Source organism: Colletes latitarsis, chromosome 7, assembly GCF_051014445.1.
Source record: "Colletes latitarsis isolate SP2378_abdomen chromosome 7, iyColLati1, whole genome shotgun sequence".
Lineage (NCBI taxonomy): Eukaryota > Metazoa > Arthropoda > Insecta > Hymenoptera > Colletidae > Colletes > Colletes latitarsis.
The window spans coordinates 22,051,164-22,077,871 of record NC_135140.1 but is presented as its reverse complement, the minus strand read 5'-3'; the positions used below and the strand labels follow the sequence as shown (position 1 = coordinate 22,077,871).

Below are 26,708 nucleotides of genomic sequence, written 5' to 3'. Positions count from 1 at the left end.
ATTAATCCATTTAGGCGTCAACGCGCGGTATATAAACAGACCAGACTGACGCTAAACTGCTTTGTAACGGAGATTAGAAGAATCGTTAGCAATTTTTGTGGCGTACCGACAGGAACTAAAACTCAATCACGATCGTGATTTGGCGAATAGGAATCCGTTAAAAAATAGTGGCATCGAAACACGCGTTTACTTTGATAGGATCGGTTCGAACGCAACAATCCCGCGCTAAAAACGGCGAAGCACTCCATAGGCGCCAGGCACGCCGCAGTCTACAAAACTATCCGAGGAATTCCACTTTCCTCTCGAAGGGGAGGGGGGATATCGTTCACCTCGAATCGAATCGATGGCGATGTAGCGCGCGGGGGAATCCCGGCCGCGTCTTTGAAAAACGTGGGAGGGCTGCTTTACATTATCCGCGGGTAAGCGTGCCGTAGCGAGGCATGACAAGCGTGAAGAAGCGCGATCCGTTAAGGTGAGACGAGGTGGTGTCGTCTCGGCCAGGAAACCGAGACGAACTCGTCCCGCTGCCGTCACAGTATCGCGTGGCACGTGGCCTGCTGTCCCCGGAGTCACGTGCACCCCGACGCTTCCCTTACGATCCGTCGGTTTTTCCGGCCCGCTCGTAAAATCGGTTGCTCGACACATGGACTCGCTCGTCCGGCGAACATCTGTTCGAACCTTGGAGCACATGTGGACGAAACTGGTGCAATCGATAGAGGAACATCGATCACTCTAAAATGACTTCGCAGACCTGATTGTGGTGCTGTCCAATTATAGAACAAAGAGAATCTATAAACACCCCTAATTCTAGATCCTCGTTCTGATCCTGATGGTTTCGCGTTAACCAAGACTGACGAACCAAGGCGTTAATTGATCGATCTCGACGAAGAGTTTATCCCTGGGAGAAACAAATCCGGTAATGTCTGTTCGTTTGGACGTCTCATTAGTCCGGCAACATAGCACGGATCGCGATTCCAGAAACCCGTCCCCCGACTAATTTCGCTGCCGCAAAGGGCAGTGGCCTTCGATTAATTTATTTCCGCCGCGCGTAGGGGTTGGCGGAGTTATGATTTAGCGAGGAATAATCGCTCTGCCGGTCGAGCGGATCTAAAAATAATTCGTACGCGTTTTGATCTACTCGGGGCGGTGCGAGCGCGATGCCAAGATAGGTCTCGTCCTATGCTTCCTCGCGGCTTTGTACGCCGGCCCAGGCTGACTGTGACGAATGCCTAGAAATTTTACGACCGCCGTCTGCTGCGGCCCTCGTTCGCCGCTCCACTTTCACGATCCCGCCAGAAAATCTATCCTACGATCCAGACACGCTCGATTAACCCTTTGTCTCGATTTTCTATCATTTCCAACAATTTTCCTACGTTATAACGCAACTAATCCCGCGTGGGGCATCTCAAAATACTCTGACGATGTATAATTCTCTCTATTATGTGCAATAGGTTGCACGATTAAAAAATTCTTTAAGCGAGGTCCACCTAGTTCCCTGTTAGGTGGTTTCGGTTTGTCAGAGCCTGAACAGGAAACCATCAGCTCCAAGAAGCGGTCAGACTAACGTTGAGGGAACTTCCAAGGCAAAAATGGCGATAAGTTCGTCAGGCGATGCTGCGAATAGATGTCCGTACGGCACGCGATTCGATGGAGAATGACATTCGCAAGTGCGTCAGTCAACCGTTTGCGCAATCGGCGGTCAGAAATCGCGTGTCACGTCGCGCAATTGCGCACCTGAGTCCGCGCGCGGTTCACAGTTCATTTCACAAAGGATTCCTCGCATGGAAACCGGCGTAACCGCTTCCTGAGCCTGGAATCGCGATTTTCCATCGGTATGTCTGAACTTTCAAAAAAATTTAATTCCTTTCTAAATAGGCATCCCCTCTATTTTGTTTGAATTTTATTTTAAGTTTTTCACGCGTAGTTTCTTTTGCAAGTACATTTTAATATCGCAGGAGGAATACTGGCTCCTCCGAGCGCAGAGAACCGGTGATAAAACCAACGTAGAAACTAATACGGAGTCACGTACGATCTCCAAAAATAGTTCCAGCCCAGGAAGTCGATCCCGGAAGTACATTTACAAGCTCCGAAAGTAAATTCCGAACGCGCCAACGATTTTCTCCGCCAGAAATCGACGGATGGGATAGAAACTCATCGTTAAATCTTCGATTAAACATTTTTTACGCAAATGCAACAAATTTAACACGTCTCGTTCTGAGGGCATTCCAACCTTCGGACCGTTTAATATTTCCTGTAAAAACTTCTGTACAGTCTAGTGACTCTTGACGAATAAAAATTTGATTTTATGTCTAATATTTGGGAACTGTAGCGAAGGAGAAATCGTTGAAAAAATTCAAAGGATGCAATCGGTTCGGAGAACGTCCATTTTCCTGGATGCAACGTTGCAAGGCGGATATGCAGTTTGCAAAATATCGCGCAACATCATCACGGACGCCGTCAGCTATCATTCCCGCGATCCAGAGAGCTTCGGAGCGCTCGCTGATACGCGCTGGCGAATTTATGCGTCGAACGAGAACGCATCTAACGCATCTCCGTGCAGCTCGCCGAATTCGAGGCAGTGCGAGACGCATAAATTGGCCGTCCCTCTAATTCGCTCATGAATATTCCTTCGTTATATCAATTAAAATCGCCGCGACGCCTGAATATTTATCGCGACCACGGAAATTTATTACAGGATGCATAATGCGGTTCTAGATGCAGCCATCGAAGACTTCCAATTGCATTTTCCATCCTTTTAACGCGTTAGATGTTCAGAAAACTTTTCGCGCCTCTTCCTTCCTTTTTATCGTTTTGGTTAATCCTCGACGATCGTACAAATTATTATAGATAGATTTACGTTAGGTTTTACAAAAACTAGAGCCAATATTTTTAAGTAACAAGGAGGTCTAGAACCAAAAAATAATCGACGTTCTACCGTAGTATCGAACGCTGGAGCATCGGTTTACCTCGGAACAGTTTGGTAATTTATCCAAGAACGTACAAAGCTGTAAATAATTCTGTGTCTCGAGACCTATGACAAAGACGATCGTCGTCTACCTATTTGTCCAGCGGTGGGTTTTCTGGCTTGACGCCCGGTCCAAATGGATGAAAACGATTAAAAAAGTGTTCAGCTCGGGTCGACGGAGAGAAGAAAACGGTGCATCGTCCCGAATTAGACTCGTATTTAGCAATTCCGAGCGAAGTGGACGGTGAAAAGGGGTCGTAGCGATCGCAGGCTCCATGGCCTGTCAGTCAAAAGCTCTGTTATTAAATATCACGGTGATCTTTCGAGGCGTATAAGACGCTCGTTGCAGGTCTCGCGGCGTCGGTGTTGGCAAAAAAGCCACAGAGAATCGGTCGCGACAGGTAGCGCAGGTGAACAGGTTGCGTAATTAGTCGAGGTTGAGTTAGGTGTCGGTCACTGGTGGGAGAGGCATCTAACGAGTTACGCTTTTCGCACGGACGAACGCACACAGCCGCGTTTTCACCGTAATCTCACTCCGACGGCGAGATTAGTCGTTGTTCTTCGACTCTTCCCTACGAACACCGATTTTGAAATAGTTCGACGCTCGGAATAAATAACAGCCTGTCTCCTCCCTCTCCCACCTGAAGACTGCAACGATTTGTACCGCGGCGTAGCCTTTTCGCTGCTTGATTTATAGCGTTCCCACGCAACGTGCGATTCTACGGTTTTCGAGTCGATCTTACGGCCATTGGACAAACCGATTTTATATCTTTTCGCGAGGGTCGAGAAGTTCCTCCATCGTGATTCCAAGTTTTCGTATCTTGAAACGTCGTTCGTTTTATACAGTGACTATTATAATCAAAACCAATTGATTCTGTAACCTTAAATATGGAATCTGTTTTCTAGTTTTCAACCATGGAGAGATTCGTGAGTTTCGAATCCATAATGGCGGACGCGTCGACCGAAGGCGACCGGCCGTTTCGGTGGAAAGGCATAGCTCGTTCGCGACGTCATTATCGCGCTGTTGTTGTCGCTAGAGTCTTTGTCATCGTTATCATTGCGCAACGAAGACCACCGAGGACGAGCCGCGCGCCTAATCGCGCAACGTTGGAGACCGTCCAGTCGACCGAGCGTCTCTTCTCCTCCGTCGAGCGCGGGAAACTCGCGACAACTTCAAACTCGGAAACCGTCGGAAGGAGGAAAAAAAGATGGAACCCGGGTGGCCGGGCGACGTTGACGAGGCGACGTCGACCCGACGCTAACAGTTTTGACAGCGATTTCGACGTCGACGCGACGATGTCTTCGCTTAACGAACCGTTTATCGTTCTCGGTGTACTCGACGCCTCGCGTCGTAACGATACCAACAGATGCGTTCGCCATTTCGTTGCCAACGACCGGTGTGTGTGTATGGGAGGGGCCGAATTCTTATCTGCGAGGAAATTTCGAACGAATCGAAGATAAACAACTTTCACGCAAACTTGTAAAATAACTACTGGACGCAGAGTCCGTCAATTTTTACCTTTCCAGTGTATCGTGAATTATTTGTTACTATACTAAGCGTTACGGTGTTTTTATATTAATAAGATCTATTACAGCCACACGTGTATTTTATTTTACACGTCACGTGTACTGTATTTCGACTCGTGTAACATAAAAAGTTATAAAAATCGGAGTCGAACGATTTGTGGACGATTGTTTGAACTCGTCGATATTTGACTGTTGCGTCAGAGGTAATTGGCAATGGCGCGCGGAAACGGGGATAAAGACGGTGATTGTTTGAACGCAGAATCGTAGAAAAATGGACGGCCGTCCCTGCGAACGTTACACACGGTACGTATCGCGACAACGACGAATCAATAACGTCCGGCAACGTGGAAAAACGCGTTATGTGATTTCTGATAAGATTCCACTCGATCCTCGGCGCGCGATCGAGCGACAGTGATTTAACAACTGTCCGTAAATAATTTCATACGACCAAGACGGCAAGGGGAAGCTATATTCCGTCGTCGTGGATTCAATTTATAGGAAATCGATCTTCGAAATGGTCTCGGTGAACCGTGGCAGGCATTTGGCGTCTTTTGTCGCGGGGACACCGATTTGTATCCCGGATTTACGACTCGCGAAGCCCGAGCCAAGACGACTCCGGACCGTTTGGCCGCTCGTTGCTACGAATCCGAATCGAGAAAAGGGCTGTCGGGGTGCCGAGAGCGCATACCACGTCTCATCCGTGTTACAGAAATCCCAAGTATCCCTCCCGTCTGTAACCCGGACTATCCCGAATACCCTGTTCGCCGTTGCATTCGCCCGAGACTGCAAAGTATCGAACAAGAACACCGACCAGCAACTATTCCCAATACCCAAATCACATTGCATCCAAGAGGCTACGAAACATCGGACAAGAACCCAAGACAATTCCAATACCGAGAATCTGAATTACGTCCAATTTGGATCACCGGGCCGCTTAACCCTCGACAGACCATCGAGGCTCGATAATCTCGATTGATTATCCGATATTAATATTTGCTCAAATATCGCTTTCGATACGTAACATTTTTCGAAGGGTGGCACGTCCGTAGACACCTTTACGTAACGTCAAATATAATATTCCTATCGAATTCCGAATGTTACGGACGTTGTAAGCAGAAGTTAATTTCTGTGAATCCGTTCGCGGATTCTCCGAGTCTAGAACACTGACGTTCGAGGCGTCTCGTCATCCCTCCTCGAGGCTGACAAGTCGGATCGCATCGCGGATTTGCGACGACGACCAGGCTACGCGGCGAAGTCGGACGATTCGGTCGTAGTCGGTAGAAGTTTAAATCGGGAATGGCGGGCCAGGAGGCCGTCATGCGGGAGGCGCGATGGTATTTTTATCGGGCTAAATATAGGTAAACCTCCTATACGAAACGCCATAGCGGCGCGGAGGAGCCACAGGGCAGAGGGTCGACCCGTAACTACTCGTTAACCGCGTACCCCGGGGTGTCCCGCGACCGCAAAAGAGCTTCCGCGAAAAAAAGGACCGACGGCCCCGGGGCTTGATTAATTTTTAATCGAGGGACACGCGCGGCCGCCTGTCACGAATCTCTGCCTTCGCGCTCTTTCACGCCATCTAGGCGTTTGAGTGGATTTCCCTAAACGCCTCCAGGCTTCACCCCTTTTTTCTTACCCGCAAGATAAGTATTGTCATCCGAACGAATTTCGAAACTTTCCTTCCGGAATAAACACGTGTCAAAGGTCTCTAACCGTAGCCTGACTTCAATATTTTAGTAGGTTGTTATTTAATATTTATAATAATTTGGTACTCGGATATTTGAGTAGATAGAAATTCAAATATTCAGCGACAGAGACTCAAGAGACCAGGACCCTGACGGGGGTTGTGTCGTTCGCAGGACATTACCAACCCTCAAATCCACCGGTGGGTCTCGTTCTTGTTGTTCGCGCTTCGATCCCGTGGTCGCGATTTTTGGAAACGAGACAGAGCCCAGCCGTAAACGGTCCGCGCTGTGTAATCGCGCCGCCATAGGGTGGTGTCCCGCGACCGCAGAAGAGCCTCCATAAAGGGTGGACGTGTAATTCGAGCGTCGCGTGGCCGCGTGGCACCGCCCGGCCACCGAAACTGCAATTTTTCTCCACCCTTCTTTGCGTTTCGTTCCTCTACCCTCAGTTTCTGTTTTTCGTTTGTCCGCGAGCATTTTATTTTTCACCTGTTCGCGACGATATTGACACGAGTGTCGCCGATAAAAATTGATCGACGCGTCCTCCACTTCCGCCGATGATTGACGACAACCTGTCCTGCGATTTTCAAACCCCCCACCCTTTTCAAGCGACCCACGAATTTCAAATGACCGCTACCGTTTCCGTAAAACCGTCGCCTTATTAATTTAAACACATTTCTACCTCGTTGAATTTTCAAGAACTTTGAAAATAACCCTCGTTAGCTCGACGACTACTCGGTTCAGATAAAAATAATTTCACTTTCCGATGACAAATTTAATTACCTCTTTTAAAGTATATTAAAGAATAATAACGCGTTTGTCTAACAAAGTAATATTTCATACTCGCAGTGAAACTAGTTTTGCATACCATGGCTCGATATTTGATATTCCTTAAAGGAGCTAATTTTTGAAACTTTCTAGTCACGATCCCGGCTGTCTCCTAACCGATTGACAAAGGCAGATTGTACGCTTATTCCGACGCGCGAGAAATATATTACCCGCGGCACGCGCGATCTCTAAATCGCAAGGGGTTGGTTCGAAAATATCTCAAGTTACGAAACCACGCTTTCACCGTTGATCCGCGAAAAAACACAGCATCGAAATAGTCGTAGAAAGTCGGAAACCGAAGACAATACGTCGTCAGAAGATTAAGAAACAAACTAGAATTTCCACTGGCTTGCAACCCGACGAAACTTCTTCCATCCCTGGTATTTCCTTCTACCGACAGAATAGTCTATTCAACCAATCCCCTAATTGCCAGCAACGGAGAACTGCGTGGGCCTTTGCTCATTGTACTCGAATTAGTAAACGTGGAGAAAAGACCTTTCCCTTCTGTCGTTGGCTGGGTGGCCAGGTGTTTTCTGAGACACGACAGCGCTGTCGTATGGCGGTGACCCCGGTTAATCGGCTGACAAAAGGTTATGTCACTTCGTGTTGTCTGCATGCACGCACGCACGCACGCACATAAGCGGCTTCCCCGCTTTCGCGCCATCAACTGCACACGCGAATACCGATTTTTTCACTCGATCCTCTCCACGGACCCGGTCGTACAATTTCAGATAAGTTTCGAGGATTGGAGCATGATATTAACGTGGCAACCTATTAGGATGTCGTGATTGCTAAGAAATCGATCTAAGAGGGTTCTAGGGGGATGCTGTTTCTAGGGATCATCTGGATCTATCAATTTTGAAATTAAATCGGAAACTGGAGAATTATATCGGAAGAATCAACCTGTAAATCTAGCGTTAAGAGATGCCATGATTTACGGGAGTTGTAATGATGAGAATTCGAACAGTTCGTCGAGGGAAATGATTGTGGGGAATTCGGTGGAAAGTTGGCGCTGCGCGGACAGGCTCCTTTCGCGGTTTAATCCACGACGGGCGATGCAACACGCTGCGAAACTACGCGCAACTTTTGTAGAACTTCTCCTGTTCCGTTGGGGGGGGCGAGCGTCTCGAATTAAGGGCGCGGAGGACGCTGCAAGTTTCGCCGAACGGGCCACGCGACGTTCCATTTTCGATATCTGCACGATAAATCGGCGAAGCTTTTCCGGCCAGAAAAAGTGCAACAGGTCCGAGGGAACGACCGCGAGCCCCGATAAGCGAATGTTTCGTAAACGATTTTTAACGACGATACCCCGGCCGCGATTATTCGACCGAGCGGCGAAAAAAGAAAGGAACGATGGCCGTCGTTGAAAGTATCTTGACTTTCGATCGCGTTCGACGCTGGACGAGACGCTTTCCAGAAGTAAAAGTCGACCGACCCGGGAGAATGGGATTCTTTTCCCCGGAAAATTTCCTATCGCCATTTGTTTTATTATACATTTGAAATCGTACAAGTTTATGTACTTTTAAATTTGTAATTTACAGTCTTTGTTCGTTGACTTTCGTGGGCGATTGAAGACTCTATTTCTGCGGTGTGGAACACACGCGACCGGTTGTTTTTCGCTAGAAAACGCGCAGAAAATTGTGGCCTGCCCGCGAAACCAAATACGGAACTGGGTTAGCCGAGTGTCTCGCCATTCTTGGTTCCCCTGGGGTCCCGAAGCCTCCAGCCGCTCCTCTCTCCAATTACTCCTGTTACCTCTTTCGTAGGTCGAATACGAGATACAATAAAATCTGATATAGAGCGGCCCGTGGGCGTTGATAGCACGAGAGGCGCGACGATTCGCTCTACTTTTCTCCGTTCGAGAATCGAGCATCCTCGCGGATGGCCGCGATTCGAGGAGAAATCGCTTCCAGAGAGCGCGGACCGATGCGAACGGAGCTCGAAACTGACACCACCGCGCTGGGAAAACGACTCCGTTTCGGTTAGAAACAGAATTTTTAAAGAAACATTACGATACTACGAAAATTAAATTGCTTGAAAAGTTTTCTTACGTAATTCCATGCCCTGGATTCGGAAACGAGATAAATTCATTTACCAGAATTGAAGTTGATTCGTCGAATCGCGAAAAAGTTCACCGGGGAAACGAACAACGACAAATACATAAAATACGAGTACCACTCAGCGCCGCTTGACGCGACGAACGCAAAAATGAACAAATTTTTCACCGGTGAACAACTTCGAGGACCGAATGCAACAAAAGTTCGCTGAAAATATCAACACCGAAATTGAAGAACACCACGCTGTTTGGCAATTTAAATTTTTATACGATCAAATGCTGCATCTATGGTAATACATCCGAGTATGTGTATAATAAAGTAAAATGGTCGATTAACTCGCATAAAACTCACACACGACTCGTTGGATCGGTTCTTGGATCTTGTACCCCAATTTTCTGCACTACTGTCTCGCAAAAGCAGAGAACAGACGACTTTCCCCAAAACAATCGAAGCTTTTTGACAATTTTAAAGCTAGCGAATCGATTTTTTAGAAATTTTGAATTAGACGTCGTCATCTCGCTACCACGAGCGGGTTTGCGCCCTGAACAGCGGATTCGAGCAAAAGCGTCGTAGCACGAGCCAGCGTTCCTTCTCTTTCTCGAAGGAGTGGCGTAAAAACGCGGCCTTGCCTGGCACGCGGTACATGCGAACTCACCCATCCGAGCCGGCTGATTCATTCCAAGGCGCTAGAACAGCCTGGGCGGGAGAGAGACAGCTTCAGAGACCGCTGGAGGGGCAAATACGCGTAAAAAACGCGAGCCAGCGACAATGTAGAAGGGAGAGGAACGCGCGCATGGACAAAAAATCCGTCACGGGCGAGCAAAAAATTGCTACGGGAAGATTAGGGAAAAAAGGAGGCGCTCTCGGCGGAACGAGAAACCGATAAGTCGGCGCAAAAACACTAGGAACGAACGGAAGCTGTTGGAGAATACAGAGAGAAACGAGATAGGCCGAAAAAGATGGAAAATCGATCGTTTCTCCTCCACCTTTAGAGTTCTAGGCATTCCACGTAGATTCTTGATCGATATAAGATTCCTGATCATTTTTAATAACATTCTAAATGGATATACATATCCGACAGTGTATTTATTGAGTTGTTTGCTAGAGCATTTAATCGACACAGAGATTCGATTCTACTCAACCTTTAGAGTTGCATGACTCCGACGCTTCTTTCGTTAGAGAAGATTCTTAGTAATCGTGAATCCCGTATGACGCGGCATTGTTTAGAAAGGTAACTACCGTGTTATACGGGGGTTGACTGTATTGCAGGACGACGAACTCGTGTTCGCGCTGACGATGGAAACACAGCGTTGCTGCCGCCTTCGTCCTTCGTCGAGGAGTCGCGACTGCGCCGTTATAACTGCGGCTTGCGGTCGGAAACACGTGGGAACCTGCGGGAGAGGAGGCTCTTCCCTTCGACTGTATTGGCGTGTTCGTGGGCTTCCTAGTGTAAGACCGAGGAACAGAGCCAGCGATGGGTGCTCCGATCGATCCGACAAACAATTTTCATTCTAACACGCTCACACATTTTCACTTTCAAGCGTCAGTAATATTTTTCCTAATAAATACTGTCAGCCAATATGCCATCCGATCAACGAAGAAACTAATATGTATTAACAATTCCTCCAAAACTTCAAACGCGAGACTTCTTTCAATGCAGTGAAACACAGACATTGTTGCATTCGCAATTTCTATAAAAGTAGAAACTGCTAGGAACTGTAAAGGTTAGTTGCACAGGATCGAAAGCGTCTCGAAGCCATCGCTATCCCTGGCCAGCCGTGAGACGACGTTGCATGCGCAACGTCCCGTGGGAATCCATACCCGGCCACACCAAGTGCGACACAAAGGCAAACCTCCCGCCTGCTGCCCTACGAATCCCTTCCGTGTTTTTCCACCCCAGACTCCTGTTCCTGATTCTACCAAGAATCAAACAAATCCTCGCTACCCGACATATGGCGTCCACGGAAACGTCGCGCGATTCGGGGATGAATTTCTGCGGAAGACGACTTCTTTGATCCGGTAAACAACCGGACACCTAGGGGCTTTCCGATCGAAACAAGTTTGATCCTCGGTCCGTGGACCCCCCGGAAATCCTCCGTTGTCGCCAACGAAAAACGAGATCATCGCGAAATGAAGACGCGGGGGCTCCCCGAGTCGGTCTGTCGTGACCTCGAGCGCGTTAGCAGGATTAGTGCCCCGGTAGGTGATCACAGCGAGACGCGACGAAGCGGTCTGGGCCGCATGGACCGCTCCAAACTGGTTCCTAAAATGGCCCAGAAGCGTTCCACGCGCGAGCCCGTACAGTCCGGGGCAAAACTGGACTGTCGTTACTACCGTTTTTAAATCTGACGTTACAACCACGTGCCTAAAACTAGTTCTAGGAAAAGTGATTTCCTCAGAAAAATCGGTATCGTGATCAATTTCGTGTTGCTAATTGAATTACATGGTGGTAAATGGATACGTGTTACGATATTATAGATTTCCAGGTAAACGAGTTTCAGGAAACATAATTTTCACTGAAAATCTGGTTGCAAATTGTAATTACTTCAAGTGGCAAATTGCAGTGGACGGTAAATACTATCGTATCTTAACATGTTCATGTAACTTTTGACTTTGAAACTAGATTAGAAACGAAAGGAATCGTGTTCCTAATGAATAAGAATTACGTCTAAGCAAATAAATAAATAAAATTGATCAGTGGAAGCAGGAGATCAACGGCGGGGGAGGAGAATCCCCCCTCTACGAGTGAGAACCACGTGACCGACTTACGGTAGCGCTTCCTACGTTGCTCGCGATCATTTCGCGGATAAAAGAGCCCGAATAAATCCGGATTAAGCCGCGAACGACGTGCCCTCGTGTTCGGGGGACCATTTGGGGGACCTGGCACGTGGAATAACGTAACGAAGTTGTTCCGTTCTTTTCGAGTGGTTACAAGGGTGTCCCTTTGATCGAGATCCAGTTTACGATCCTCCTTTTTTCTACGCACCCTCTGTTTATCGATTTTGCCACTCAAAAAAGTCACTCGGTACGAGTTACGATTCGGAAATCGAGAAGACTTCGTAGGACTTTCGATAACCGATTTTCCGGGACCGATCCGGGGATTATTGTAATACGTTTCGCGAACGTTAACCTTGGTTGCACCCGTTAACTTCCTTTCTCGGTCAACGCTGCGACGTGTACAGGATTATAAAAGAGCAAAGTACCGTAAATTTTATGGGACAATTTTTCCTTAAACGGGAAACCGTCGAACGAAGGTCTTGGTCGTACTGCGCTAAACAAAGGGATTACTATCACGCACGATAATAGTTGGGATTCGAACGCTGCTCGTTCCGACTCTCGATTATGTTCGCCAGACGCTCCTGGTGTCGGCCTTCGCGGTGACGCAACGTCGGATGTCGAACTTACGTCAATCGAAATTAAAATTCCCAGACCAGGGAAGCTCGGATGCTCAACATATGCTATCATCTATATATTGGGTTGTTCGATAAAATCGTGCAGCTTTTATTTCGTGAACAGTTGAGATCGAAAATCAGCTCATCGTAAACTTTCCTTATTTTGTTACGGTCCTATTTTTTATTCTGCTTTAAATTTGAAACTATGGAGGTTTCATAAAAGTGAAATATTAGCTGCACGATAAAAGCTATTATAGTTGAAGGTTAAAAATTGGGAGCTAAAGTTATCTATAGCTTTATCAGAAAATATAACGTACAGAATTGTTTTTAAAAAAATTTGGTTGCCAGAGACACCGTGCTATAAAAAAGATCAAAGGTTGTTTTGGAGAGATTTCGAAGAAGTAAAATTCCTGCGGGGAGTTTTAGGTGTGCTCGAAACCCGAGGCAAAAAACTTGGCGAAGAAGAATCCGCAGAACGCAGAGATGGGTTTTCGAAGTTTCCTGCGACTCGAAGGGCTCGTTCGACGACTGCTTGACGACGAGCCACGCGACGTACCTTTCAAGGTGAGCGGGATTCATCTTTCGAAAAAAAATAAAACGTCGACGAATAAAGTGGAGGTGCTCTTCGCCCTCCCGTCCTCTCCCCTCCCCTGCGTGTCCTGAGAACGGTCGACGCGCACGCACGTTTCGTTCCGCGACGCGGGAAAATCCGAACGAAACTGGAAACCCGTGATTCCAGTTAGGGCAACTCCGATAAACACGGTTCTATTTTACGACGACTTTCCATCGTCGTTCTAACACTGTGCGGAACCGCCAAGAAAAGTGGGGCCGAACTTGGACCACGTGCACGTCTCGTCAAAACAAACAGAGATCTTAATTTATAGGTTAGGTTTAATACCGAGCGCAACAGAGTTTTGCCTTTCGCATCATCTTCTGCCTGATGTAGCTTCCGAAAATCCTAACAAAACAATTCGACGTTACTTTGCATATTTGTGCTTGAAATTTTGTAACAATTCGTGCTCTAAAAAGTTCCAATATAGAGATGATCCTGTACAGGTGGATGTAGATTAAAATAGCGCAACTTTTCCCCAAAGAATCTTTAATTCTTGAGATCAAACAAACCCCTGGAAGCTAAAGAAGCTTAACCGACCCATGACGCTTGGTTAGAACCCCAACAGAGGACCCTAACGAAATCCATCAAGACCCGCGCACCAACGGAGTGGGACGTTCGTCGGAATCGGGCGTCGGTTTCCGAAAAGAAAACGATAACCGAGCGACCATAACCTTCCTCATCGGCGCGAGGAACGTCGCCGCGGAGCGTGCAGACCGGCAGTCTGAATTCGCCGGGCAAAAAATGGATCTCGGCGTCGCTGGAAGTCCGGCTCCGTTCGCCGGGCAACCGGACCTAGGCGCTAGGCGTCGTGGAACTGGTCGGACGACATTTCCCGCGTCTCGCGAGGTGCCGAGAGACGCCGCGGCTTCGCTGAACTTCGATCGACTTCCACGCTCGAAAGTTGGACGCCGTAGTAGAGCCTAGCCTAACCTAGCCTAGTCTAACCTAACCTAGACTGGGAGCGCGCGCGCCAAGTTCCCTCACGGACGAGGACGATGCGCGCTGGAGGGACGGAAGGAAAGGGGGGGGGCGAGGGGGAGGGAGGAACGGAGTCGCCAGCAGTCGGTTTGAGGTAAGACGCTCGACTCGGTAGGTCGGGGGAACCGCGGGAGGGACGGGTTGCTGATGTCGGAGGCGGTGGAGGGGCAGAGAGGCGAGCGGAGAGGGGGTGAGGGATTCGAGGAGGCGGCCTTGAGAACGCGGAGAGAGCAGAGCGCGAGGCAAAGCAGAAGAAGAAGAGGACGATGGCGAAGAAGAGAAGAGATCAGCCGAGCCAACTCCAACGCCAACGAACTGCCTGCCTCACTGGCAAATCACTCGCGGTTCTCATCCCCGGCTTCGATTCTTCATCCGTGAATTAATGAACCGAGAACTCGTAGGAGCGCCGACTTCACCGGAGGCGCGGTTATACGCGCGACACGCCAACTTCCAAACCGAGCTGTCGGAAACCTTTGGCAAAACCGATTCAAGTTATGCTCGAGCTGGACTCGAATCGATCATCGAGATTTAAGGAAACGTAAAGTGTCAGTGTCGATTGTATCATTAGGAAGACAGTAACTCCACTTAACGATATAATTAGAACAGGGGGTCGCTAATCTACGTTCTGTTAATGAACATGCTCGCAACGCCAAAAAACGATCTCCGTAGATAGTATTACGCCTCGAGGAGAAGAAACTCGCGGGGAATCACGAAGGGAAAGGGGGTGGTACTCGGCGCCATCCATGGATCAGGTTACATCAACAATGTAAACAGAACCGAGCCGCTGTCTCGATCTATCGTGGCATCTGCCTACACCTGACATGGTAATTGTATATTAGGTCCGAGCGAGGGCGTACATAATACAATTATAATAACATGTGCACATAACTGCAAAATTTTAATATATGTATAGATCGAGCTTTAATATTTTCCCAGTTATTCCATTTATTTGCTGAAATCGGGCCTTCGTCCACTGATCGCGGATCCGGGAATCGAACAAGGCACGAAGAATTCCGAGTCTCGTTCGATCCGCGGGTCTAGATCGGATCATTTGGCGGTGCGCGCGCCGACAGACGTGAGAGATTATGCAACCGCGATGATGTAAGAATCGCGCCGCAAAACTGGGTATCCAGAACCGACCTAACGAAGATTCTCCGAGTCCTGCAGGATGATCCAGCAAGAATCGAATCAGAGAAGGAACAAGTGCCCGGGTTCGAGCAGTTTTCGTCCAACTTTTAACGCGATGATCGTTCCAGTATTCTTTCCAGCAGTTAGAGTGATGCCTCTTGAGTGCTCCCGAGTGATTCGACAGGAAACGGGGAAGGAACTTTTATTCGGAACGCGGTCGAGGGTAGATACTATTTCATCCAAAGATTCCTCGTATTCCTTGGGACAACGAAAGTCGAGTTTCCCGTCGATGCTGTGGGATAATCTAGCGATTCGGTTTCGTAGTCGAGGCATTTGAATGAAACCACATATTTAGATCGGACCGAGTTCAACGCTACGACTCAGAAGGGGATCGGTCTAAAACAAAGGCGACGTCTATATTTGGGACACGGCCTCTGTTATGGTGATCGAGCTAAAAGGAAAGTACGCTATTCAACCGAGAAGAAAGGAATCGAAATTTGTCTCCTCCGAAGGTTCATCCAATTCTAAATATACTTTTCTCGTATAGCTCATTCATACTTGAGCAATATATTTCTGAAAATGTTGCGATTAAACGCGACGAGAGGACTTGCCCTATCGGTGTCCAGTCTTTCCCACCCATAAAAAGCTGTGGACAGGTGAGATTGAGCACCACTGGGGCGTGAGATAGTGTGCGCGACGCAGATAGGTCGGTTGAACTCGCGGCTCTCTACGGAATATACAGACACTTGGCGAGATTCGCGAGGTCACGTGCTGCATTTGGACAGGCAGCGCTAATTTCATTATTTATAGCCGAAGCTTTCGATTCGCCACGATCGGCCATTATATTCCCCGTGCAACGACACCGGTAGCCGGACGCGGAACCTGCCCTAGCAAACAGAGAGATCGTTTTCGATCTCCGCGGCCGGATTCAACGCGCATCGGCCGAAATAGACGGGCCGCGATAAAAATACAATGCCCGAATCCACGAGGAAGCAACGGCTCGCGTTGGAAATATAATCGTAAACTTTCGATTTCGTCGACTAGACGATGCCCAGCCGCGTATGCACCGGAAGAACAATGTCTGTCGCGACGAAATCTGACAGGGTAAGATCGATAGAGACACCACGAGAATCTATCTGAACTTGCCCCTTAGCGTCAACAACTTTTCGAGGATTTATGGCTGGGTCAAGGGCCAAATGGATCCTTCGCATAAACCATGCATCCTCGTGGGTAAATGGAGAAGTCACGTGGCTATCGAGTGTCTGGTGAGACAAGTGGAGGAATAACAATGTTAAGGAAGCTTTAGTTCAAGGAAACTTCATTCCGCTACAATTATCAAAATAAAGTAATAGTTGGAATCTACTCGTGATTCTTAGTTGTAGGTAGATCGTAACTGTGGAGGAACGCCTAAACACGCTCCGAATTAGTCACAGGGTGAGTAACCCGCGACTTCCTACGATTGTCTCCAAGATAAACAGTTGATGGTTCGGGAGTTAAACGTTTGACTCGCGTTTCTACGGTTTTCGTAGCCAAGCTTTGAAACGGAGAGTTGTTTTCAACGTGTGGACGATCGATTGTTTGGAATCTCCATTCAACGTCACCCGGTGTCCGATTCTGTCGGATATCAAACACCGTGGCGCTCGTCGGATCGCCAAGATCCTTATCGTCGAAACCAGTCGTTAACGCTTCCAACACGCCGCAGTGTCTGCAACTTTTCAAGTGACTGCTAAACGCTGGGAACACACCTTCCATTACGGGACCAGACCTCTACGGGGGACTCGAAATTCGATTTGTTGCAACTCCTATAATTTTTAATATTTTTCAACGAAAAAGATTGTGCATACTCTCGAAGCATAGAGCTAAAAGTATGGATTCAAACCGAATGGGTGAAAGGATATCTTCCTTTGATAAAAATTGCGATCAGGGCGAGAATATCCCTTTAGCGGAAACACTCGGATTAGAAAACTTAGGACAGGTTTCTAGTCGGGCATTTGTCGAATCGCACCTGTCCGTTCAGACACCTGCACTGTCGTTCCAGGGTAAACCATGACTCGGGGAGGTCGTTCCCGTCCTCATTGTCACCCTGTCGGCTCCTTAGATCCCCGCCTCCGTCTCCGTTTCCGTTCTCTTTGATTCCCGGTAGCGATTGATGCTGATCGCTTGGACACGGTATACCTGAACCGGGATTAGGTTTATCTGCTTCCCGGAGCGGCTTCTCTCCGCTTTGAAAGTAATTGGAAGGGACGGAAGACGCTACGGCGTGAATGATCGAGTGCGGCGGGGTTAATCGAGTGCGTGGAAAAGCTTGATGAGCGTTTGATAGCTGGTAATGGACGCCGGATTAGATCGGATCCGAGACTTGTTCCGTTCCGTGGACAATCGTGGCACGTGATCTTATTCGTATTGCGTTAACTCGAGGCAAACGTCCATTATCGATGGCGCCGAATCCTTGTTGGGAAAGGCGAGCCAGACAATGTTCCTTGGAACAAGACAGTCGGAGAATAAGTAGACTCGCGAAGATCGAGAGAACTTGGATGCTAACTAATTAGAAGTATTCAGCATTAAGAATGGATGTTAAGCGGTTGCGAGTCGCAGGTTGTTCCCGCGTGCACCAACGTGCATTCCACTTTTCAGGCTCGCCTTGAACCTGCCCGGTTGCGCGAACAGTTTCACGTGAAACTGGAACCGACCGACGATACGGCTTGATACGCTGGCTGCACACGGCTTTATGCACTCGGCCCGGTATCTCCTCGCGTGCCTCCACGGCGAAACGAGCCTTTCCTCTTTCCATACGCTCTTCCCCTTCGTCGTCCAGCGATCTACTTGAACCGCGACGCTGCCCGCGAACCGCGGAATCCTCGACACTCGTTCTTCCGATCTTCCACCAGCTGTCTAGCTACCACACAACGCGTTAGATCGCTTCTTCTGGGTGGAAATCCTGAGGAAACACTCGGGTGGACCAAATACGTTGCAAGCTCTATAGTATATAGATAATGCATAGATGGTTTTCTAGTTTCTACACTAGTCAACCTAGTTAGAGTCGTCCGTATCGGTATGATTGCACGTTTTCGAGCAGCGTACTGCGAGAACAGCAAAGTGGTCTTTTATTGACAGTAGATAGGCATTTTTAAGACACTCGAGATTATCTGGGAATTCCTGAGAATCAGGAACCGAGCACTCGAAGTTCTCGGAAAGTGGAAATTCGCGTTACGTTAGTTTTCTGTCGTTGCGGCATAAAATGGCGACAGAAGGAAGAGGCTAAAAAGAGAGGGACGCACGAACGGAGAGTTTCGAGCGCGATCGGAAGTCGAACGCCGTCGTTGGGCTTATCTTATCGCGGCCTCTCGGTAGGATAAGAAGGACCTTGATCGCCTCGCGACAAACTGAATCGGCACCTTGGCGAGGGACTCGTGGCGCGTGCAAGTTTCCAAACGTTTTTCTCCGCTCGTATGGAAGGGGCGAAAAAAACTAACGAACAAACGCGTAGTATACGTCTGAAAAAGAATTCGTAATTAAATCGTACGCGAAGGGGATAAACAGGTCGCCCAACCTAACCCAGAGCAAATTATCCGCTATCCTTAATACTTTGACTGCCACCCATGTATGGATGTCAGGATTATTCGCTATGAGATTAAAAAATTAGTTTTCCAGTGAAGGCGTTGAAAGAAATAAATCTGAGTGTAGGATTCGTGAATTTTACCGAGGTGACCAACATAAATCGATAAAAATGAATTACGGAGCAAGCGTAACTCCAGGTCCAGGGAGTTCGGTAAGACGAAAGTGGTCTGTTGAACGAACTGGCTCGGTGATTCGCGCGAACGTAGCAGCGTGGAACGCTTATGTTAATGCGCCCTCGCGATTACCAGACGGGGCCAGCGAGCAGGGAGATGATGTCGAGCCGATAGAGACGTCCAGACCGGATACAAGGAAGGTCGAAGGAGAAGAACCGGATAATCGTCACTGTGCTACGCACTGGGTCCGCCCTATCGGTTTCGCTGGCCCTCGAGCACCGGACAGACCTTCTCCGGACGAGGAAGGAAGTTCTGCGACGTACACCTGCACGAGGGGCGCCTCCCACCTGCGGGCCACCTGAACTCGCTGATAGAACAGCGCCAAGGAGACTTTCCTGGCCACCTGACTCGCGAACATGCTCGCTTGTCCACGATAATTGGCCGTCGATCGATCTCGAACGGGGCTACTTTGTTATTCCCGTCCGCGTCCGAGTGTCTGCCTCGAGAACGATCGAGAAATTCGGTTACGGGCCTACTCCGCATTTGTTAAACGCATCTAAGGGTCTTTGGGAACAAAAATACAGCAATGACTCTTAAGATGAAGGTCGGTCAGGGGTTGGCGCGTACAAGGGGTACATTACTCGTATTTAGATTTTTTAAAAGATGGTAGAGAAACATCGATAGAGTTCTGGAAGACGATTCTAGTAAGGTAGAAGGAGAACGGTTATCGTAGAAATCGGATTAGCAGGCATTTCAGGCGTCCTAGGCGACCACGTTTGCTCGCAACCACGTTTCGAGACACGTTCGACCGCGCAACGGTCACCAGGAAGATCCTGGTCGAGCTATGATAACGGATTCTCCGAGTATACTGTTACTACGCCCGAGAGAGCGTGCTAGCGAGAGACTGCCGAACGATTGGCACGGAACGGAGTATCGGGCCGTAAAAGAACCGTCTGAAAATGTTCGCAACGAAGAATTTAAACGATTTCGAATTAACTATGCAAACTGCCCACGTTCGAGCCACTCGAATCATACGTATCGATGCTATTTGTAAAATAAAAATCAAATCGTTACAACGTTTTTTGCGTATTTTCCAACCATCTTCTAAGAATCGAAAGAGATTTCCTAAACGCCGTTCGATAATAGAAAATCTTTCTGGAATAAAAACCAAGTCGTTGCAATCTCTTTCTTTCGTATCGATTCTTCGGCCATTGCATATTTTTCAACGTCCGTAGCCATCTTCCGAGGATCGAGAGGGATTTTCGAATCGTTATCGTCCGGAAAGGATTCGCTAAACGCGTCTCCCGCCTTTCCAAGCCACGGATCGCCAGAGACGAAGAAACGTCGCGTTCCGCACGGAATTTTCTACGCCCACGCGATACATACACCTTTTTCCGAAAGCTCGCGTGACCCTCTGCCGAACGAAAGCACCTGTTCGAAGCTTTCGCGTGACAAAAAATTGTTACGATTGATGGAACGACGGATTATTTATTTCTATCGCGGGTCCCTTAATCGCGGGGAGATTGATTTCTTTCCGGCGCGTTGCTAATATCTTCGGACCCGAGGGGGGCGTCGAGGTCAGGCGCGGAGTATATTCATCATCGGAAGCGTCTTTCTCTTTCGTCGGACCTTACGCGATGAAAAAGACGGAGGCAGAAAAAATCCGTCAAGGACGAATCGGCGAGCTCGCGACGGAGAGGAACTTTGCGCGAACTACAAAAATAACAGACTACGCGCCGAGATTCTCGAGAGATTTTGCATAAACAGGCAATCAAAGTTCAAATCTGCGCGCGGACGGGAAATAAGTCGGCCGATGTCAAGCGTTCTTTGTTGCCGCGCGCGACAGCATGCAGATTTCTGCATTATGTCGGACTCGTCGCGAACGATTATTCCCGGTCGATCTCGCACCAAAGGATTTCCGCGAAAATCGCCGATCAGGCACGTGAAAACACTAATCGTGCCTGTAGGAAATTGAAAATATTCAAAGAATCTCTGCGTATATTGACATTACTCTTTGATAGTGATACGCGTAATCAGTTGATTCGTATCGACCTATTGCGTAATACATAGTGATTTTTCGATGTAGACACAAGTACCGGAGGGTGGTAAGAAAACAATCGAGGGGGGAACCGTATTTAAGTTGTTAAAGGAAGAGAAGATAAGATCGAGTGTGTCGTTGTATCGTGTTGAATCGATATAAGTGTAAATAATTGTGAATTTTTCAACGAGAAATCAAATGTGAATGATCCCACCCAACAGGCTATCAACGGTATAGAAGTTTGCGACGACAGGGGACGTAACGGTTAACGGAGGGTAGTTGAAAAATCGGTGAATTTACCTGAAGTAGTGGGATCCAAAAGGCGAGCAGTAAAAGGGGTCGTTGTGCATGTGCGGTTGCCCGGGCACTCCAGGTCCTTGAGGATGAGCGTGAGGGCCCATGGGGCCGGTGGGCCCCGGACCGCACATCCCGGGTGCCGCTTGGGGCTGCATGCCAGCAGGGCCCATCATGCCAGCGGCTGGGCCCATGGGATGCGGTCCAGGATGGTGTGGCGAGCCAACCATGTGGGGGCCAGGGTGATGAGGATGAGGCGAGGGTCCTCCGCCGCCCATATGGGGGTGCGGGGCATGAGGAGAACCGGTCATCATTCCGTGGGGCGGCATAGGGTGAGGACTCGGAGAAGCTCCGTTGAGATGGGGTCCACCGGTGACGCCGGCGTGCGGCGTCGGTGGACCCCCATGAGTCGGCGTGGTGGCCGGCTGGGGCGGAGGTAAACTAGGTGGTCCGGTCGGTCCTGTGGCCCCTAGCGGCGGCAGCGGTCCATTCGCCATGTTGTTCAGCTGTGTGAGCGAGGCCGCTGCCGACGCCATCGCCTGCAAGGGATTCGTGGCGCCGCTGGTCGTGTTGACACCCAGACCGCCGGTGCTTCCGATGCCCTGGCTGTTGTTCGCACCGACTATGTTGTTGTTCAGGCCGTTACCGTTGCTGTTGCCGTTGCTGGCGGCGCCAGGGGCGCTGCTGGTGGCGTTGCTCACGCCGCCGCCGAGGGATTGCAAGGACGGCGGCAGCGGTGGCGAGCCGGCGGGGGGCGCTGCCGGGCCCCCGAGGCACCGGCCCGACGGACCGGGGGCGGTTACGCTGCTGGCCGCTACCGGCACGCCGGCGTGGAGTGTTATTCCACCTGGGGGGCGCTGTGCCACCCTCACCGGCATCACTCCCCCCTCCACGACGCCCTTCACCCTCTCCTCGAACTCCCGCCGGTCTGATGATTAGGCCACGGAGCGCGGCAATTTCCTTCTTCAAAGATCTCCGCGCGACGATCGCCAAAAAATTTTCACGATCACCGGACTCTCTCGATTCTCCTTCACTGGTTCGACCGTACAATTCGGACCCCACTCAGAACCTCATCGATCACGCTGAGTAATCACGAGGGGGATCACTGCACTTTGCGGTATACTTCACCGGCCTCGACTCGAGCAACCACGTGCCCTCGGTATGCGCACGGACGGAAGGGACGGCACACCTCGTGCCTCGACCGTTTCAAGTTTCTCGATACCAGCGTGTTCGTTTCATCCGCCGTTAAACAGCCAGCAGTGTTCTCCGCTGGCGAGATACCCTTTTCGAACCTGCCGGAATACACTCTGTGTGCCACCTGTTCGCATCTATCGAACCACCACCAGAGTTCCCGCGCCAAGTCGGGAAGTCCCAAGCTAAAAAACTACCCTGTTGAAACTATCGAAGAACCAAGAACACCAAAGATCCCCGAAGTCACGGTGCACTTTAGCAATCGATCACCAGGGACACTGATCACACACTCGGCTTGAGCCTGTTTATGCGGTCACCGATTCGCTCGACTAATCTACCTAAGGACGAGTACCAAACGCAGTTAATGCCAGCGGCCATCGACGTATCCGCGGGGGCACGTGGCCGTCACGTCGTCGGCGTCGCGGTGCACACCTACGTCGCGGACCAGCGGTCCTCGTCTCCCGCCCATCCTGGCACCCTTCTTCTCCTTCTGGCAACGTTCGCCGGCGACACCCGCGGGATCCTTCGCATCCCGTATCGCGGCTTCAGTCGCCGCTCGGCGACCCAAACACCAGGTCCACGCGAGCACGCTGCGTTCGCGCGACCGGCTGACCGTGTCTCGGCATAGTCCGAGTTGCGACTCCTTCGGTACCCGAGGATTTCGGCTCGCGACGAACGTGACTCGATCGCTGGACTCGGCTCCGAAACCCGTCCGCGTCTACCTGCGGCTCGGTGACTCGGATCTCTCGACTGGCTGGCTTTTTTATTTAAATATTTTTGTTATCACTAAACTACCGCGAGATACGAGCACTGAGAGCACATACACGCGATAAAACACCAAGAACGATAGAGAACACGGTGACGCGGGACAACGCGCGCTGCGTGTCACGAAGCAACGAGCGGCACGGTCCGCAGACGCCTATACACTCGACGAGGGCAATCGCGTTACTGCGGAGCGGCAGGCGTGGCGGCGCTGCCGTCGCACTCGAGCTTTCGAGGACAGGCGGCCGCCGTCTAGCTGGAGGGGAACAGCCACGCGAAGACACGGAGTGGGGGAAGCTGAACCGAAGCCACGGCGAAAGGAGCGTCGGAAGGGAGCAGGCTCACGCACACCGGAAAGGTGGGGAGCCACGTGAGCGCCCGATGCCCGGTGTCCACGCAACCCGATGCGACGCGGGACTTTGCGTGCCACCCCTGTTGCCCGGACACCCCCTTCACCTTTTCGTTCCTTTTCGATTTTACTTTGCCCGACCGATTTTACGCCCGGCGAGATGCTCGCACGCCACGCTTTTTTTAATTGGAAAATTATGCTCTCGCCGAGTGCCCTGCCTATCGCAAAACAGATTCATTTTCTTCGGAATCTCTTCTTTCGAAACGTGCGATCGCATTCTATATTTACATACGAATTCGAGTCAATTTCAATAATCGTGTACAGAAACGTGTTAACGCGTGCTGGAGGAATCCAACCTCGAGAGAACAACGATCGCTGAATGTTTTGGTAAGAGAAAGTCTAAAGGAATCGGAAGGCATCGGTGTTCGCGGATTCTATTTGGCACACGATCGGACAACGAACAAGAAGCCGTATCTTCGTCAAAGTCCACTGAAAGGCAGTTTCACTTTCCGCGCGATTCGAATCGTCGGTGGGTCCCGAAGAACTCGACACAGGATTGATTCTGCTAAGATCGCAGAAGCCCAGAAATCCGATTTATCGTGTTCGGGGTCAAGTTGAGCGCATTTGTACGCCGCGATGAAGAAGAATGGTCTTCCACCTTGACGCGTGGCGCGTGCGAAAACGATCGACCTCCGAACGGCAGCGGCTGCCATTTTTCCCCTCCCGTTCTCCAACTAATTTCCAACGTGCTCCAAATTAAACTTTCCGAAAACACCTCCTTTGTCGTTTTAATTTATTACGCTTAATACAAAAAAAAAAAAAAAAAAAAAAATTAATTTAAAATTCCACGATGCTATTCGGTGCGAGACAAAAGGACTGAATGGCCAGATTTGGCGATTGTCGAATTTTGTGCTAAACGCGATTATTTAGGAATTGTCTGCCAGTAAATTCGAGAATTAGAAGAGACGACCGGGGGGATTTGCGGGCTCTCCGCCAAAGGCCATTTTTTCGTGAATCTAGTTTCAAAAAGGCCGCTGCAACTTAATAACTGGATTACCACAAGAGTAATTTAGGATTAAAAAGTAATCGACTCGGTATCGTTCCGTTCCCGTAAGGAAATATCCTACGCTCCCGCGAGTCGCCCTGCTGCGGATACCAGATTAACCGGATGAAGAGAAATGGGAACGACGGGACAAAATGCAGGGGGATCTGCCACGGAAAATTCGAGCGTCTCAAAGGAAGAAAAAAAACTCGTCTCGACGCGTTCGTTTGTTAAAATTGCAATCGATATTCCTTTTCCAAGCGGCAATATTGATAATTAATTCTCAAGTTACACAATACGGTCAACAAATTATAATAAAATAAACCTCATTTTTTTCTATTGAATATTTTTCTATGGAATTGTACCTGTACCGGAACAAAAATAAATGCAAGACCGTATTAATTTTACATTATTGCTTGCATTATTTAATAACCTTTCCGCATGTCTGAAGATAGATCTATCGACATTTTTGAAAAATGAAACCAAAGTTGTAATGGTTACGTATTTACTGCATTGCGGAGAACAATTTGATTCTAAGAAAGGTATAGGATTTTCACCTGTGGACGGATCACATGTAACTCTCGAGGCGTACCCACGTTTCGAGCATATCCAAAATTCTTTTCCTCGGCCAGAAGAGGCTACTCCAGATTGTCGAGGGCACGTGGAACAGGTTCGAAACGGTACAAAGCTAATAACGAGGCCCTAACCGCGACCTAAGGAGCAGGACAGAGACTCAGGTAACTCGGTACTCGCCGCGCAGGTAGACTTTGAGACAAGAGGTATCATTGTCCGAGTGCTGGGAGGCCGCAAGGCGACCGTTTACAAAGCCCTGGAAATTCCAGGTACCCTCCAACGTTTAACGGAAAATAACAAAGTTTTCGTATCCCCGAGTCTTCGACATCGAGGATCGCGTCCCGTCGCCTTGTTTTCCCCGACAAATAATACACTTTTCGGTGGAGATGCTCGTCTCTTTCCCTTCTAGTTTCACCTGGAAATGTTGACCCACATTCTACTTCAGGTGACAAATTTTCACGGAAGAAGAAGAACTCCATTCTTGTTTAAAAGTGGAAAATTTCACTGTGAATCTATTAATGTTTCAAGACATCGAAACGCCGAGTCTTTGGTTCCAAATTAAAGAAAAATGAAAAATCTATTGAGCGAAATCGTGATTTTGATGAACATTTAATTTTAAAAATATAACAATTTTTTTTCTGGGGACAGTTCGCTAGCTAACCGAACGTAAACGACGCTTGGGGTCCTACGACGTCCTTCGGTGGCTGCCAACGAAATTTTCTGTACGTGGGTGGTGCGTTTCTGGGCTCCACGACCTTCTGCCATCGAGCAGAAGCGCAAAGAGATGGGGAGGCGGGGGCTCGGGCCTCGGATAGACTACCAAGAATTCTCTGGGACCATTAATCTGCTCTCTGCGACACCCGGGGTCCCTTTTCCCTCCCCCTTTTTTCGTCAGCCACCCCTCGTTTGGGTCAGGTAAGCGTGGCTGGGCACCCGGGGCCCGATTCGAGGCATTGTCCGAGCCAAGTTGATGAAACGGGCCAGGTTGTTGGCACCGATCAGAAACCACTATCGCGACCGGAAGCGTCCGCGATCTTCGGCTCTTGAGTGGGGCAGGGGGGGGGGGGGCTAATTGCAGCCAGGGGGAAGGGGGAGGGCGCCGACTGTCGCGAGGGAGACTGGGAACGGGTTATCGACGAAGGCGAATCCGGAGGCAAGAGCCAACGAGAACCCGGTTTTCGACTTTAAATGGCTGAAACGAGATCGAAAGAGGGGTAATTGATTTTGGGGCTGTTTGCTCGACAAATGGAGAACGCTTGAAACGGTCCTTCGTTGGCCAAAGGGCTAAAATTTTGTTACCAATCGGTGGATTCTCCGAAGCTCTGCTAATGTCAGAAATTTTGCTACAACTATTGAAAATCACGGTAAAACACAAGTTTCAAGATCCTATTCAATGTCTACGGACACTGGCCTCCACTTTTGGGCGCAAATTAATATTGTAAATTGAAGTTTGATCTTTGAGACACCTATCATTACATGTTCAATCTTTTACCAAGATCATGCCAATTTATTATAAGTCTTTTTATACTATAATCTACAAGATATGATTTAAGTA

At 49.2% G+C, this 26,708-nt stretch overlaps 1 protein-coding gene across 8 annotated transcripts in view; it reads right to left on the bottom strand.

Moving 5' to 3' along the window:
• Positions 1-26,708, bottom strand: part of Chi (LIM domain-binding protein 2 Chi) — a 123,771-nt gene that overhangs the window by 41,103 nt on the left and 55,960 nt on the right. For 4 of the 8 annotated variants that reach the window (XR_013080057.1, XM_076769667.1, XM_076769668.1 and 1 more), the window contains exon 1: positions 21,243-23,356. The exons of the other annotated variants lie outside the window; for them this stretch is intronic. Coding sequence is in view for 3 of the 4 variants with exons in the window: in XM_076769667.1 (XP_076625782.1) it covers positions 21,243-22,114 (872 nt within the window). In the remaining variant the exon portion in view is untranslated. Of the gene's footprint in view, positions 1-21,242; positions 23,357-26,708 lie in introns of those variants that run through there. 8 annotated transcript variants of the gene reach the window in all.